The sequence below is a fragment of the Martes martes genome, assembly GCF_963455335.1.
Source record: "Martes martes genome assembly, contig: scaffold_338, whole genome shotgun sequence".
Classification (NCBI taxonomy): Eukaryota; Metazoa; Chordata; class Mammalia; order Carnivora; family Mustelidae; genus Martes; species Martes martes.
Window position 1 is genome coordinate 35,032 of NW_027666461.1, and position 17,313 is coordinate 52,344.

Here is a 17,313-nt window from a genome sequence, read left to right on the forward strand (position 1 = left end):
TGGCTCTGGGTCATTCGGGGAGCTGTGCCAGGAGCGTGTAGGCCTGGCAGGTGGGCAGGTGGCATGCAGCCCCAGCAGCCCCGAGGTGGGGAGCTCCAGGCCGTCTTCAAGCCAGGCTCCTGGCAGGACCACGGCGGTCAGACCTCCCTGGCCTTCCCAACCGTGGCCCAGGCTTGGACCCAGCAGACTGGTGCCGTGCGGCGTGCAGAGCAGAACCCCGGGGAGTGGGAGCTGGGAGACGACTGGCCATCGTCTCACGCTGGAAACCACCATGCACACATTATAGAACATTCGCAGAGAAGGATACGTGCCAAGACTGGGGATTCTAGAACACCGGAACTTTTCCGGAAGCTCCCCTGCCGTGCGACGTAGGGACTACACCTGCCAGCCAGATGTGGAAGCCACCAGGGGCCTTACGCCCTCTGAAAGACCGCTGTGTGGTGTGGCCTGGCCAGGGTGTCACCTGACAAAGCACTTGCCCATGCCTCACACTTTCCAGGTGCAGAAGGGGGTCCTCTCCTCTCTGCCTCGTTCTACGCCTGCCCGCCCTGTGAGCCCGACCCCCGAGAAGGAACACAGACTAAGCTCTTGGACAAGTCTTAGGTTCTTGACATATAAGGGATCATGATTAGCCCTAGAAGCCTCTTTCCGGCCCCGTGCGGTCTTGACTAGTTGCCCTCCTCAGCCGAGGACGAGCATCTCACCGACCCGGCAGGAGGCAGGCCCCAAACTCATATCCAGAAACCAGTCATTGCCAAACACAGCATCACCTGTGAGCCATGGACACCCAGGAGACAGAGGCTGTCTGGACCGTGTGGCCACTCCCCGTGGGGGCCCGTGTGCAGAAGGTTGGGCTCTGCCTCGCCCCCAAGCCTTCCTGCAGTGAGCCAGCACCGAGATCATGCTCTGCTTCAACACTGATGTTTTTAGGAACTTTGAAGGTAATAATAAGAGCCAAGCTTCAAACACATCACATATATGCTGTCCTGGACAACCAGAAAAGTACTTTATTCAACTGTATGACGTTACTCCATCAAGTATGAATGACTGTTTCCACTGTGTTGCATCCCACTGGTGGCCCGAGAGCCCCAGGCTGACGGCCTGATGCAGGACCTCGTTCCCCTTTTGTGTGTGGCCGCCCCAAGGCCAGCAGACCCTGTGGAGCGTGGGAGCCGAGAGCCGAGGAGCACACACACGTGAGCCCCTCTCACCAAAGCGCAGAAGCGCGGTTCTCAGGGACAGTCAACAGTCGGGTCCACTCCTCCCACATGTACGCAGACACCCTCCACACACACTTCTCCTTTTCAATGCAGGGCGCACTTGCCTACTCGCTGCCTCTGCAGCAGAGCAGAGATGCTGATGGGCGGCCTGGGGGCCAGCGTCTGGGAACCCCTGAGGCTGGGCGAGCCCCCTCTTGCTGCTCGGCCAGGGGCCGGGGGTGCTGCTGGCTGGGACAGTGCCCTGCAGGGGACAGGCAGCCACGGGATCCTAGGAGTCAATTCAACAGACCTACATTGGGAACAGGTTTATGCCCACAGCCAGCCCCTCCTCTGTGCCGGTGCCCCCAGCGGGGGGTGGGGGTCTGATGGCCTCTGGAATCGGGGCGGAGGGCACACAGATGCGGCTCCGTGTGGGCGGGGGATGATGCACGGCACCGTGGCTGGGCTATCGCAGAGGACAAAATGTGTGCCTGCCATTAAAGAGCTTAGGTAGGGGGGGCAGGGATCCACTGCCTTCAGGGACCATCTGCCTGAAGGGATGAGACAGAGAGTCTGGAGAGAGACCCCTGTGGGGGTTCCAAAAGGCAGCAGAGAATGGGGACCCCCAGGGTCAAAAATGAAGATTTAAGGGAGTTGTGGTCCCATCAGGTTGGCACACGGCAGCCAAGTCCAGCTCTGCTTGCTGTAGACAGAGTTTTAGTGGGACAGCCGTGTCTGTCTGTCTACCTCTACGACCTTGTCTGTACAGCTGAGAGCACTCGCTACCTGCTCTTTACAGAAACATTTGCCAGGGACGCCTGGGTGGCTCAGCTGGTTAAGCGGCTGCCTTCGGCACGGGTCATGATCCCAGGGTCCTGGGATCGAGTCCTGAATCGGGCTCCTTGCTCAGCGGGGAGCCTACTTCTCCCTCTGCCTCTGCCTGCCTCTCTGTCTGCCTGTGCTCACTCTCTCTGACAAATAAATAAATAAAATCTTAAAAAAAAAAAAAATTTGCCGACCTTAGTCCAGTCCATTCCTGGGATAAGATACCTTGTAGCAGTGAAATGGCTCTTTTGGAGTTTTTAGTAACAACATAACTGCCTAAGTTACGTTTTAGTTTCAAAAAAGCAAACGTGATGTGGTCTAATCTTGCTCAGAACATGGACAAATGGGTTGAAAAGGCAATCCGCTAAAGGTTCGTGGCATTATCTGTGGGGAGCAGGCAGGCCCGTGCCTCCCACCTGGGCGTCTGTGGAACGGCAAGACATTACCTGAGAGCCTGTGACACGCTGCTGTGACTGGGCGTCAGGCCGAGGAGCTGAGGGCTGTGGCGGGAGATGCTGCCTGTAGAGGATGGGATTAAAATGTGAAGGTGTGCAGCTCCGGGAAGGCAGACACATAGCACCCGGTTGTCCCCCACCACATCCCCGACGTCTTGCTCTCCATGCCCTTCTGGAAGGGGCAGGGTGTCCCCAGCACGGGAGCGTCCGGGGCTTTGTCCCTATGCTCCACAGCTGCCCAGGGGACATCGAGGCCACAGAAGCCAGGGTGGGGCCACTCAGCCCCCAAAGCCTCCACCTGACACCGCGCTCTGGGCTGCAGGCCTGGTGCGGGAGGGCACTCGGTCAGCGTGTGCAGACCTGCGTTCTGCCCTACACTCTGTCTTGGCTCCTGTTACTCTGAGAACCACTGGGAGGAAAAGCACCTCTAGAAGCTTCCAGCTCTGAGGAGCGTCTCAGTGCCAGGACTAGCTCGTCCCCACCCACACTGTGAGATATTTACACTCCCAAATTTCTGCTGACATCCTCCCCGCTAATAAGGAGCTTCCTTTAAAGATGTAAACAGCCCTTGGCATGTGTTAGTCATAGCAGAGAGCAAACGTGAAGACTATTCTTGTTTAACACCCGAACTCTTTGTGCCCAAATTTTGGAGAATTTTAACAGAAGAATGGCAGGGAAAGAAAGGACAGCATTTAGGGTGTCCATGTGTCCTTTCGTGATCAGAGAACCTGGGTCAGAGAGAGGCTGTGTCCTTCCTAGGGCTGCACAGAACCAAGTGGCCAACATGGGTCATCTCTGTGCCGCTGGGCTGTGGAGACTGTGGGAAGACATGGCTTCCTGGTAGCTCCCAGTAGTGCTGAGTCAGCAGGTGACCCTCAGAAGCTCTGCAGAATCACTGAGAGTCAGGGAGACAACCTGTCTCATGTGTTTTATTTTCTGTATGTTGTGACAGCTTGACACTATGGGGCCTTGCTTTTCCCGGAGAGATGACCCCTCCTGGGGCTAGCTGGCTCTCAGAGTAATGATGCATCTGAAAGCCTGCCTTTGACATGACCACCCAGAGCCTGTGCTCTGAATCACCCCCCCTACCTTTTACTCTCCACCTTAATCGCCCGAGGCCAGCATAAGACACAGGGCAGCTGCTACCCCTGCCCCACAAACTGCTCATATGACCCCAACTAACCAATCCCACACCTGGTCGGGCCCACTGCCTGCTACTCCTTCCCGTGAAGACCATGCCTGCACCCCGGACCCAGGGATCCCACGTGGGGCTCCATGGGGCATGCCTGCCTCCCACGTCTAAGAAACCGGGAATGAAACTTCCTCTTGCCTGGCAGCCCCTCCTGGTCTGCCGGCCACATGTCCGATGCAATAAATGCCAGTACATTCTAACACGGGCTGGAGCCACAACAGTGATGGTGGGTTACCTGCCCAACATCACAGTCGGTTGAAAGGGTGTCTTATTTACTCTTTTTGGTAATTTGTGGAGAGAAGAGTTGTCAGCAGAGATGAGGAAGCAGGCGCCCCCAGAGGTCAACTCACAGGGGCCATGAGGGCCTGAACCCAGCACAATGGGCGCGCCACACACAGCCCAGGAGGACCACGTGACACGGCGGGGTCTGAGGAGCAGAAAACTGTCCCAGGCCATGTGGGGACTCAGAAGCATGGCAAGACCGGGCATTCAGGTGCTGAGGTGTCCCCCTGCGTCAGCCCAGCTAAGAACAGGTGGTCTGACCGATGCTGCACCACCAATGGGATGCCAGCAAGTCAAGGTCTATAATGCCCATTCAGGGAAGCAATGCACTTTAGAAAAACTTCCACTGAAAAATGAAAAACCTTGCTATTTAGAGAGGGCACGTTTCATTACCCAGAGCATGGAAAGACTCATCCCTCTGTGATGTCAGACAGACAGGGACATTCCTGAAGGGGGAAACATGCAGCAAAAGCAGGCAGTGGGGTTAGGGTTGGGGATGGGGAGGAGCCCCAGGCCGTGGTGAAAGGAGGGCCTGTGCTCTGGGGAAGGGACACCTGCACCCCTGCAGAGCTCCCTCACTCATTCCAACGTGCTTGTCAAGAAGAGGTCCAGGCTTCCCAGGAGCTGAGACCAGCGGACCTCACGAGAGCGAGGATGAACCCGGACAGAGGTTTGGATTGGCAGCACAGAAAGCCCAACCGTGGCACACAGCATGTTCGTGTGCTCCCATGGGGCCCTGGTGAGTCGGCAGGATGCTGCAGCCCAGCCCAGAGTTGAGCTGGGGCTGGAGGTGAGCCCCAGGGAGAGGCTGTGCCATGTGACCCTGATGGCGGACAGAACTCACATGTGGAGTGAGTGCCCGTGGAGTAAGGTGGGGATAGCCGAGAGCTGAGGGTGTGGAGCGGGCTCCCAGCACAACGTCTCTGCACAAGAGACAAGATAGTCTTGAATAAGAGAGATAAGGCTGGAGGGCTCCCTGCACAAAGAGAAAATCTGCAGAAGAAAAGCAACTCCTCACACGCAGAAAAACGGCACGACTTACGGCTGACTCCTCACCAGAAATGAAGGAGTGCGAGGCAGTGGGAAGCCTCCACAGGGCTAGAAACAGTGGGGCAGGAACTCTATGTCCAGCGAAGTAACCCTTCAAGATGCAGACAAAATGAAGACATTCAGAGGTGGACAAAGACTGAGAATCCAGTGCTAGCTGACCTGCCCTACATCAAAATGGTGCTTCAGGCTGAAATGAAGTAAGAGCCAACAGTAACTTGAATCCGTGGGAAGGAAGGAGGAACCCTGTAAATGGTAAAAAATGCAGTAAAAGTAAAAGATGTGTTATGTGACTTTGTTTTCCCTTATGATCTTTAAGAAATGTGATGTTGTTTAAAATAATTAATTAGGAGAATACTGTGTCACTGGGTTTGTAATGTTATGAATGCCGTATGTGTTATTATGTGTTATATATAGTATATGTAGTTATACATAAATAGGTTATCATGAAGCAGGGGATGAATTGTAAGGGAGTAGTGAATTTCACCAGAGTTGAGTCAGTATTCACTTATAGTAGATTATGATAGGGTGCACAGTGTAATTCCCAGGCAATCACGGAGAAAAGAACAGAACAGGTTGCCAAAGTATCAAGAGGAATTAAACGTGTGTTAGTGGGCTCAGCTGTCATAACACAATAATACAAGCTGGGGCTTAACCAGTAGATGTTTATTGTTCATAGTCATGGAGGCTGGCTGGGAGTTTAGGAAGGGCCTCTTCCTAGCCCACTGAAGGCCATCTTCACTCTGTGTACTCATGTGACCTCTTGGTCTATATGCATGGAGAGTGAGTTCATTCTCTGGTGTCCCCTCTTTTTGTTGCTGTATGGTTTTGTTGACACAAATACAGTGTGCCTTTTTTACCCTTGTGTGTCTCTCTTTTTTAAAAAAAGATTTTATTTATTTATTTGACAGAGATCACAAGTAGGCAGAGAGGCAGGCAGAGAGAGAGGAGGAAGCAGACTCCTTGCCGAGTAGATAGCCCGACACGGGGCTTGATCCCAGGCCCCTGGGATCATGACCTGAGCCAAAGGCAGAGGCCTTAACCCACTGAGCCACCCAGGTGCCCCTACCTTTGTGTCTCTTATAAGGACACTAACCATATCAGATCAGGGTCCCACCCTATGACCTCTTTACCTCCTAAAGGCTCTGTCTCCAAATAGTCATGTGGGGGTTAGAGCGTCAACATATCAATTTTAAGGGGATATAATTCAATTTGTAGCAAAATGATACACTAAAAATATTTAATGCAAAAAAAGGCAGTGAAGGAGATACAAATAACGATTCCCAAGTCACACATAAAACAAGTAACAAAATGGCGGACATATGTCCAAATATGCTGATAACTGTATTAACCATCAATGGACCAAACACTTCAGTGAAAACGCAGGCAGTATAAGAATGGATCAGGCAACAAGAAAAGCAACATCTGATACTGTCTGCAGGAGATATGCTTTGGATTCAGACATAAATGGGTTGAAAATAAAAAAGAATGGGAAAAACTATGCCTTGCAGACTGTGACCAACTTAAAAATTAAATGAACAGAATTCCACCATCAAAAGCAATTACTGAGGAATAAGTTTATCAACAAAGGTAAGATGTATACACCGAGAGCCACAGATGATCCCCTGGATAAATTAGAGATTTAGGAAGTGGAGAAACAGGCATGCCATGCGGATGGACTCAAATGCGGAAAGCTGTTAAGATACCAGTTCTCTCCAAAACTGATGTGCAGATGCAACACAGTTCCCATTAAAATCCCAGCAGGCTTTTTTGGGGCAGAATTTAACAAAGGATCTTAAGATTTATGTAAAATCACAAAGGTTAGAATAATCTAAATCATTTTGATAAATTGAGAACAAAGTCAGAGGGCTAACACTGATTTCAAAATTTACGGTGAAGCAAAAATAAGGTGGCATTTTTCAAAATTTCATTTAAGTAGTCTCTACACCCAATGTGCGGCTGAAACTCACAACCCCAAGATCAAGAGTTGCACGCTCCAACTGAGCCAACCAGTACCCCTAAGATGGTATTTTGATCAGTAGAAAAGATTACAAAGCCAAGAAGAAAACTCTGGTAGCTATGACCAATTGATTAGCCTCAGTTTTGGACTGTTTATCATATGTAGAATTACAATTGACTTTTGTATATGTATCTTGCATCCTATAACTTTGCCAACCTTGTTTGATTCATACTAGTATTCTTAAAGATCCCTTATGATTTTCTGTGCACAAGGGCATACCGGCTATGATAAGGACACTACACTCATTCTCACCCAATCTATGTGCCTTTCATGTCCTTCTCTGGCCTCCTTGCACTGCCTGGAGCTCCCAGTGGTTGTGGGCTGGAGCAGGGCTCTGGACTATGGGTGCCCCACCGTGCACCAGGGGTGTGCTCCCTCTCAACAGTACCCTGTCGACTGTAGGTTTTCTATAGATGCCCGTTACCTGGTGAGCAAGTTGCCTTCTTGAGAGTTTCTACCATGAATGATTACAGAATTTTCTCAAATTATCTTTTGAAAATATCTAATTCTTTTTTTTCTACTAATATAGCTAACTAATTGATCTTCAGATGTCAAATAACCTTGAATTACTGGGATAAACCCCACTTGGTGATGGTGTACAATCCTTTTCCCCATTACTAGATTTGACTGCCTCACATATTTTTAAAGAATTTTTCATCCATATTCATAAGAAATACTGCTCAGTTATTTTTCTTGTTGCTATTGGGAAATGGGCTTTTCTTTGTGAAAAGATATTAAAATTATTAATTCAACTTCTTCACATGATAGAGGTCTATCCAGATTTACTATTTCTTCTTGAGGTAGTTTTGATAATGTCTTTATAGGAATTTACCCATTTCATGTAAGTCATCTACTTTGTTGGCATAGAGTTGTTCATAATATTTTCTTATAATTCTTCTAATATCTGTAGGGTATGTAGTGATGTCCCCCCCTTTCATTCCTGATACTGGCAATATGTGCTTTCTTGGCACTCTTGGTAAAAGTTTACCAATTTTGCTAATTTTTTTCATAAGACAAACTAGGTTCCACTGAGTTTTCTATTTTATAGATTTCTAGTATATTTTGTTGCAGCTTCTTAAGGTTGGGAGCTCATTGGTTTCAGATCTCCTTTCTTTCTAACATAAGCATTTAAAAGTAAACATTTCCCTCTAAGCATTGCTATACCTGCATCTCAAAATTTTTGGTTTGTTGTATTTTCTTTCATTCAATTCAAGATATTTTGATGTTACTGGTGATTTTTTCCTTGACCCATTAGTACTTATAGTTGTGTTAATTTCCAAATACTTATTCTTTTTTTTTCTGTTGCTTTCAATTTAATTCCATTGTCACCTGCAAATACACTTTGTGTGATTATAATCCCTTTAAATATGTCAGGACTTGTTTTATATCCTGGTACGTGGTATACTCTAAACAGTGTTTCATTTGCACTGGAAAGCAATGTGTGTGGTGCTATTAAGTCAAGTCAGTGGGGTTAACAGTGTTGTTCAAGTTATTGGAGTGGGTTATTGAAATATCTAAATCATAATTGCTCAATTAACATTTCCCTTTTTATTTTTATTTTATTTTTAAAAAAGATTCTATTTATTTATTTGACAGAGAGACAGATCACAAGTAGGCAGAGAGGCAGGCAGAGAGAGAGGGGGAAGCAGGCTCTGTGCTGAGCAGAGAGCGGAATACGGGACTTGATCCCAGGACCCTAGGATTACGACCCGAGCCGAAGGCAGAGGCCTCAATCCACTGAGCCACCCAGGCGCCCCTCCCTTTTTATTTTTGTAAGTTTTGGCATCAAAAATTTGAGGTCTTCCATTTTTGTTGTCTACAGTGATAATGATTATGTTTTCCTGGTGTATTGTCCTTTTTATCGTCATGAAATGCCCCTCTTTGTCTCTAATAATATTTATCTTAAGACTGATTCTGGAGGACTGGGTGGCTCAGTCCATTAAGTGTCTGCCTTCAGCTTAGGTCATGATGCCAGGGTTCTGGGATAGAGCTCCCTGCTCAGCGGGAAGCCTGCTTCTCCCTCTGCTTATGCTTTCTCCCTCTCTCTCAAATAAATAATCTTTAAAAAACAAAACCAAAACCCTGATTCTGTCTGATGTGAAAACAGATTCTCTACCTCTACTGGTTATTGTTGACTTGATAGATCTTTATAACTTTCCTATTTGTATCCTTGAATCTAAAGTGTGTCTCCTGTAGGGGTGTCTCTTGCACCAGTCTGACCATCTCTGCTCTTCTATTGGTGGGTGTTGAGAGCATTCACATTTGATGTGATCACGGGGGTAGGGGGTGGTTAGATCTGTGTGGGCTACTCTGCTGTCTTCTTGTTCCTTTTACATCTTTCCTTGTGTAGCTGTTGTATCAACCTTTGAAAAGTATATTAAGATCTCTAAGATGGAATCGTCTATCTCTTCTTTCCATTTTGTCAGCTCTTGCTTCATAGATCTGTTATTGCGTGTGTTTACAACATAACTGTGTCTTCCGGATAGGGTGACCCTGTGTCACCCAGATGTTCTTCTTCCTCTTTTCCAGAAACAACCTTCGTCCAAAACTGTTCTGTCCAATACTCACACTGTGGCTCCAGCTCGTCTGGTTCCCTTCTGCATGGTGTGGTTTCCTCCCTGTACTTTGAGCCTATTTGTGCTGCTGGATTGAAGTGTGTCTCTTGCAGACAGCATGTGGCTGCATCTTCTTCCTCCAGTCTGACAACCTCCGCCTTCTGATTGGGGAGGTTTAGTACTAGTCACATTGAAGGTAAGCATTGATAGGATCTGATTGACACCTATTTTGCTATTTGTCTATAGTCCTCATGTGCCTTTTTTTCTTCTAGTCTGCCTTTATTGACTTCTTTTGTGGTAAACAAATGCTTTTTAATGTAATATTTTAATTCCTCTTGATTTTAAAAAACTATTTTTGGACTCATGTTCATGTTTACTTTAAACAAGTCAGCATTCCCTGACTTAATTCTGTTGAGCTGTGTCACCTCTGCTCCAACATGGTCCCACTCCCCCCTCTTCCATGCATACTGCCCTATGTGTTATGTCTGTTTATTATGACCCGACGAGTGTTACCCTTGTTGCTTCCACAATCTTAGGTTTTGTAAAGTAACTGAGAGCATGAGACCCTGTTCCCTCCAGTGTGTTAGGTACCATCCGTGTGTATCTGCAGCTCAATGCCTACCGTTTGGATTTCTTGTAGGGCAGGTCTGCTAGCAACAATTATGTTTTTGTTACTCTGTGATGTGTTTATTTTGTCTTAACCTTTGAAGGAGAATTCTCTTAGATATAGAATTCTTGGCTGAGCCAGGCTTGGGGGAGGGGAACGGTCTTTTAGAATTCAAGGCCTATCATACTTAAAACTGTTGAAGACAGGAAAGAGGGTAAGTGAGCAAGACATAAGCAGCTGTACAACGAGATGCATGGTGTCCTCCCAGGGAACTTGGAGCCCAGAGCAAAGAAGGCTGCTCAGTGCCTATGGACATAGCCATGCCGATGCTGAGCTGCCCGCAGGCTGTGCTGGGCACCCTCATCCCTGGAGGGGGGTTGGGCACCATGTCAGCCTCATGCTCTCAGTGGCTCAGACACACTGGCCATAAAGGGTAGGGAGCAAATCGGGCATAATGTTGGGGGATCCAGGTGAAAGGAACATGGGCGTTTTTTATATTGTTCTTACTATTTTTCTGGATGTTATTTCTGAAGTATTTTCAAAATAAATTATGAAAAAATCAAGCCGGGACCCTCATCTTACAATGTATCTCAAAATAAACTCCAAAGAACTTGGAAAAAGGTAAATATTGAGAACTAGAAGAAAATGGTATGGATATGGAAAAAAATCTGTCCAAACACAGAAATCTGTGAAGCAGAAAAAACCATAACCACAGATTTGACACATAAAAATGTTAAGCATCAGGGCGCCTGGGTGGCTCAGTGGGTCAAGCCTCTACCTTCGGCTTGGGTCATGATCTCAGGGTCCTGGGATGGAGCCCCGCATCGGACTCTATGCTCAGCAGGGAGCCTGCTTCCCCCTCTCTCTCTGCCTTCCTCTCTGCCTACTTGTGATCTCTCTCTGTCAAATAAATAAATAAAATCTTTTAAAAAAATGTTAAGCATCTAAAATTTTAAAAAATCAGATATACAATTAAATAGCAAACTGGATAAAAAATCATTATCCTTCATCCTGAGGATTTCATATATGTGAAGGACAAATGAAAAACAGGCAATTCAGACAAGAGATGACTAAAATGAAGACACTCAAGTTCACAGTCACAGGAATGAGGACACTTCCCTTACAGAGTGGCAGAGGGGACAGTGGGATGCACAGGGCAGGATGTGCACAGGGCCATCATCCTGTCACTTCTCCATTCTGATCAACACATCTGAAAAGCATCAAGGGCGTCTCCGTGTTCCCTTGTGGAGACGTGTCCAGGGAGAGAATGCAGTGAGGACCAGCGTTCCAGCACACAGCTCAGACACACTGTGGATAGTGAGGGCAAGAGCCCCCTGGGGAAGGTGGGGGGGCAACGCAGGCTGAGGAAGCAGCCAGGCTAGGCAGCCGCCTGTAAGAGGAGCCCCACATCACACACCCCAGAAATGGCATCCCAGGACTATAGAGGAAGTGTCACGAGTTCTCACAAGCGTGTGGCAGGGAGGTTCACCCATGGGAATAAACTGGCTATACTGGGGGCCACCATCCCCAGGGGGGCTGCATCTGTGAGCTCAGTTCTCTCCCAGCCGGCACAATGGGCCTGAGGTGGGCAGCATGGGAGCAGCAGGGAAGGAATGGGGACAAGAGGCTGTGAGTGGGCTGAACAGCCATGTTGAGGGGCCGCCCGACTAGCGGGAACAGTGCCCCCTGTGGAAATGGTAGAGCCACACCTGGGAGGTGCCACCCCAGTGTCCCCCAGAACAGGTGCTGCAGGCCCCCCACTCCTGCTCCGCTGTGATGAGTCTGCACACACTGTGTCTCTCAGTCCTACTCTGAGGCCACTGCTAGAATGTCCCCTTCAGCGCAAAGCGAAGGAGACGGAGAGCAGAGAATTGGGGTCAAGGGCGAGCAAGCCCAAGCAAATGTCCGCCCCATGGGCCTGAGCTCACTGGGGGCTGGTGAGGAGGTGGGGGCAACAGCAGAGGGGCTAAGCCAGGGGCCCACCCAGATCCCCGCAGGGAGGGGTCGAAGCCTGTCGGTGGCATAGGCACTCACCTCCCAAACCCATCAGCCACTCCAACAACCCCCGAAGCAAACCTGGTGAGGAAACCATTTTGTCCCAGGCCCAGAGGAGATGCACCATCACCAGAGAGTGGTCTGTCTGTGGCGGGCTTGGAGGCGTCTCTGGACTTGGCCACCATGCCCAGGTCCCGTAGTGGGCCCAGCAGCCACACCATTTTGGGGAATAGGTCACTCCCATGCTGACACTGGTGAAGGACATCACTGACATGGGTTGGTTCTGACGGGTTTGACTGAATGTTCCTTTCCAGGGACCGTGGCTTGGTTCACGTGCTGACCTGGAGTGTACGTGCCGGGATCCCCACTTACCCATGCGTCCGTGCTGAGGTGGGCTGATCAGAGAGATTCTTGCTGGGCCAACTGCCACTTCAGGCTAAGTGTGTAAAAAGAAAACAAGTCAGTTTCCAGTGCTGCCATTTCTGAGGGAGATTCTCTGTATTTCCTAAGGACACACTGCTTAGTCTCCATCCACCGGGCAAGCTCCTGGGCTGGCTCCTGGGCCCTATACTGCTGCATCCCATGGCCCCAGGGAGCCCACCGCTGCCTGCACGTGGAGAGTCCACTAAGCGCTTTGACAGATTTTGAAAAAGAAAAATCAAATCCTTGACTGACATCGTGAGTTTTAAGATTTTATTTTGAGAGAGAGAACACACACAAGCCAGGTTGGGGACAGGAGAGAATCTCAAGCATGCTCTCCGCTGGGGGCAGAGCCCGACACGGACTTGATCCCATGACCCTGAGATCATGACCTAAGCCAATACCAAGTTGGACACTTAACCAACTGAGCCCCCCAGGAGCCCCTGATATCATAAATTTTAAAATTCTGATTAAATCCTCATTTTGTGCATATAATTTTGTCACCTTGAAATCTAGATGCCAAAGGGGCGAAGTGTTACCAGTTGCAGGGAACCCTGCTCTGGCCACGCACCTGTCATGTTCCCCCTGGGGACGGTCCTCCTCCCCAATAGCTCCTTGGTGTGGATGAGAGTGATAGGGGAGCCCTCTTCCAACCAGAGATGCTGCAAGGATGGGGGCCAAAAGCAGCCCAGTCCCCACTGTTCTGTCCCTAAACTTGGCCATCACCCCTCAGGGCCCTGATGGTGGCCCATCTTCCCAGCCCCCACCACTGGCACATCTACCCCAGTGGTCCTTTACTCCACCATCCGGCAGCCACTCCTGGCGGCCGCGCTCCAGGGCACCCCCGTGACCCCACCACCTGGCTCATACCCACCAGCCAGACTCAACCCTGGAGGGACCAGCTGCGTCGGGTGGAGGCATTGCAAACAGTACTGCCCTGCCTGGAGGGCTGGCTCTCCACTGAGCTGGCCACAGACAGTGTGCCCACACCCACGACAGAGCTCCCCAGTTTGAAGCGTCTTTCCTGGCCATCTGTGGGAACGGTGGGCTGGATGCAGCTGTCCCCCCATGGGCTTGTCTGGTCCCACTCTTTCTGGGTCCTTCCCATCAGCCAGTCCTGGAAAATGCTTCATTCTGCTGCTGCTATCAGAGTGAGTCCAGAGTGCCCTGCCTGTCCACTCTCCCCAGGGCTCCCCATTCCATGGCCACCTGCTGGGTCACTGAGTCAGGGCTCCCAGATGCACCCACTCTTGTGTGCCCCAGCAGCCTGTTGCACCTGCTCCCCTCACAACCTCCCACAGGGCTGTACCCCTGAACCCCATTTCCGTCCAGCTCTAAACAATGGACAGAGTATTTGCAACTTCAGAAAAATTATCATCATGTAGCAAGACTGAAAACTACTGAGTTGGATTTGAGCAGGTAACTTGTCTTTTCTCGCCCTAGCTTCTGCTAAAAAAAGGACTTTCATTTGTTTTAAGGACAAGCTGGTAACAGGTGAAGCCAAAATGATACAAAGACCCAGAGTGCCCAGCGTGATGGCCGCGGCACAGACGGCCTGGCTATGCGGGCACAGGGAGTCAGAGGTACCAGGACAGGGCCGATGAGGACGCGTTTCCTGGGGCACGACGGGGCATTACTGCCTGGGCTCAGGATGTTGGCCACTGTGTTCAGGCGCATGCAGAACTCCAACAGCCTCTCAGAGCCCAGGCCAGAGGCCATTCTGAGCAGAGCAGGCACAGACCTGCCCTGGACTGGTGCAAGGAAGCCATGGCTCCCAAGGGAGGTGTCCCACACTAGGCTGCATGTGGGTGGCTCAAGGGCAGAGGCCTCTACAGGGCGGCCAGGAACTCACCAGAAAACAGAGAAGAAAGGGCGTGGCCAATGCCTGTGAGGAGGAGAGCACCCCAAGGCGGGGCAGGCAGTCGCAGGGGGGGCTCCCTGCCACCCAGCAGACCAGGCCTGGCTCAAGGGAGGGTACAAATACAGCTTCATGTTCCCCTCTACTTACAACTGCCTCAGCAAAGGCTTTTCCTGCGAGAAGATAAACACTCTAGAAAGAGGTGCAACTCCCCAGTGTCGGGGGTTTACAGCTGTCCAAAGCTCCCTACCCCGGTGTCTGCCACCGCTGGTCCTGGGGTCACATGACAGCAGCCTCATCCTGGCCAGGGTGCCCTGTGGGGGCTGCTGGTGGCGTGTCCGTCAGCCCACTCACTTCTGCATTCTCAATGGCTGACGCGCAAGTGGGCTTTCACATTCTGCTTGCTGGCTTCCCTCATGAATTCGTGAGCCATAGACAGCTTCACTCCATGCTGGTGAGTCCCCAGCAGGAAGTTGCAAGTAGGGAAGGCCCCGTCCCTGGGGAGGCTCCAGCTTGCTCGCTGTCTCTGTGCAGGGCAGCGGGGGCAGGGAGGACGAGGCCCCTCTAGGACTGGTAGGGACCAGGCCCTGGTGGCTGAGCCCCTGCTGCTTTCGCAGGGTTTGTGGTGGGCGTGACATCTCCTTGGCTGGCTGCGGTGCCCTCACTCTGCTTCCCCCGTGGCTGTGGCCACTCACCTTGTCAAAAGCACCAGATGACAGTGCTGGCCCGCCAGAGAGAACGCTGTTCTCTCAACACTGGAGGAAAGGGTGTGGCTCCTGCCCCCTGGGGTGGGGGGAAACCCCGGGTCTCCCAGGAGACAGTGCTCACCCTGCTCCCGCCAGGTGCGCATAGCAGCTCTGGCCAAGGCGCCCTCGTGTGCACCCGGTGTGCACCCGCTCCCAGGGTGGCCGGAGTGGCCTGGCAGGGTCCACAGAGTAGACAAGTTGGCTCTGTGTTCTGCTCCAGCAAAGGCCGGGCAAACCGCAGCCCAAGGCCCGTCCCTGAACGCACTAGCAGTGGCTCATTTCCAGCCTGGAAGCCTGTGTCCTGGAGACCTGTGCAGAGCCTCTCTGTCCCCTACCTGCCCTGATGGCAGCAGGTGCTCCCACTGGTCTGGCAGCTCGCTCTGCAATTTCAAGACGGTTTCCTGTGTTCTGGTCCCTCAGCTCTAGCAGCCAGCGACCTGCGAGTCCACAGAGGCTGTCAGTCTCAATCTCCAAAACAAGGCCACATGTGGGAGGCTCAGGGTCCAGACTCTGGGGAGCAGAGACCAGCAGGTTGGGGGTTGCTAGGACCCAGAGGGCGGGAGGCAGTGCACCCACAGTCTCCGTCCAGGGTATGATGTGGGTTGTAGTGATGGGGCCGTGAGGCGACGGAGGGGGGAGCACAGTCTGGCGTGAGCTAAGCACTGGGTGTCTCCTCCATCCCAGCTCTGAATGGCTTTGTCTTCCCACCTGCTCATCCTGGAATCTGGATTCTTCCCTAATATGGTTCCAGGGTGGCCCCCTTGGAAATGAGTGCTACTTCTCACTGAGCAGCCCAAACACCCACGCGCGCCTCACAGGGCGACCAGGAAGCCACGAACAAGAAGCACTAGATGCTGTGCCCCTGACCCATGACGCCCCAACACCAAGGAGCCCGTGCACACCAGACCGGGCCACTCTCCCGACCCGCTTGCTCCCTCTCTGGGCAGCAGGAGCCTCCCTCTGGGGACCAGCTTCCCCTTTCTGAGCTGTGTCTGGCTGGGGGGTGGGAGGCAGTCTGGCCCACCTCGAGCTGGGCCAGGCCTGGGCCCCAAGCTTCCTCTGCTCTGGTCTCTCTCCTGCGCTCCTCAAAACCCTCCACGTTTGTACTTGGCTGGATGGGGCTGAGCCTGACACAGCCTCACTTCTATCTTGCCTGCCTGTCTGCTCCCTGTCCCTCAGCCAGTCCCGGCCCTGCTCCCTGAAGGGCCATCCAGGAACTATGCTACCAACCACACCCCAGCAGGCTCTCCCCTCAGCACAGCCCACAACAAGAGACCCCACCGTGATCCATCCGTTAGGCGAACACTCATGTTCTGGGCACCAAGGAAAACCATGAACGGACGCTGCGTGGGGGACGAGCAGCCCAGGGACACGGGTACTTACTTTTCTCACTGGGGAAGGAGTATGGTCAACCTGCATGGACTCCACTCTGTTAAGTGAACAGTGGGATACATTTAGTGGGCCTGAGGCTCATCAGCGACATGACCGTGCCGGCTAGGACACGAACCCAGGGCCGTGGTCACAGCCACACCCTCTTGTGCGTCGGGCTCTTCACTGGGTGCCACAGTCTGTCAGCCACACGCACATGGGAGCACTTCTCCTCCGGGCCCTGTGCCTGCTCTGGAGCCCCTGCTCCACTGCCGTCCCACGCACTCCTCCTTCAGTGTGCCACCCGTGTCCACGCCCCTCTAACTCAGGCCAAACCTCCTGCAACGCAAGCCAGGACGTCTCATCTAGTTTCCTGAATGCTTTCCGCCTGACCAACACGCTTTACACAGACATGTTTGGTAAGTGTTAGCCCCCAACACCTCAGCCCCACGTCTGACAGGCAGTATCGTCCAAGCAGCCCCGCAGGAGAAAAACGGCAGAAGAAAGGACAAAGGAAGGGTGGGGGAGCAAACCGGGCGCCCAGAGTGCATTCAGGTGCAGCGCCCAAACTCAAGCCTGACTGTCTCAGGGAAGAGCCATGGCGAGGGGTGTGGCTCCCTCTGCCAGGGCGGGTCAGGGTCCCCAGGGGTGCCACCAGCACGCTACAGTCTCCTGTCCTGTTTCTGTCTGTGCTGGATTCATTTCCAAGCGCGTCCCCTTGCCTGGCCATCCTGGTCCCAGATC

General features: G+C 51.7%; 1 protein-coding gene across 1 annotated transcript; it reads right to left on the minus strand.

Annotated features, from left to right (window-relative positions):
- Positions 1-1,304: 1,304 nt before the first annotated feature.
- Positions 1,305-16,630, minus strand: LOC308338006 (putative E3 SUMO-protein ligase RNF212; the record flags this gene model as incomplete). Its single annotated transcript, XM_080831562.1, has 4 exons — positions 1,305-1,461; positions 2,471-2,543; positions 12,550-12,613; positions 16,585-16,630. Coding segments are annotated over 4 exons (340 nt in total), but the record flags the coding sequence as incomplete, so codon positions are not given.
- Between the last annotated feature and the right edge of the window lie 683 nt (positions 16,631-17,313).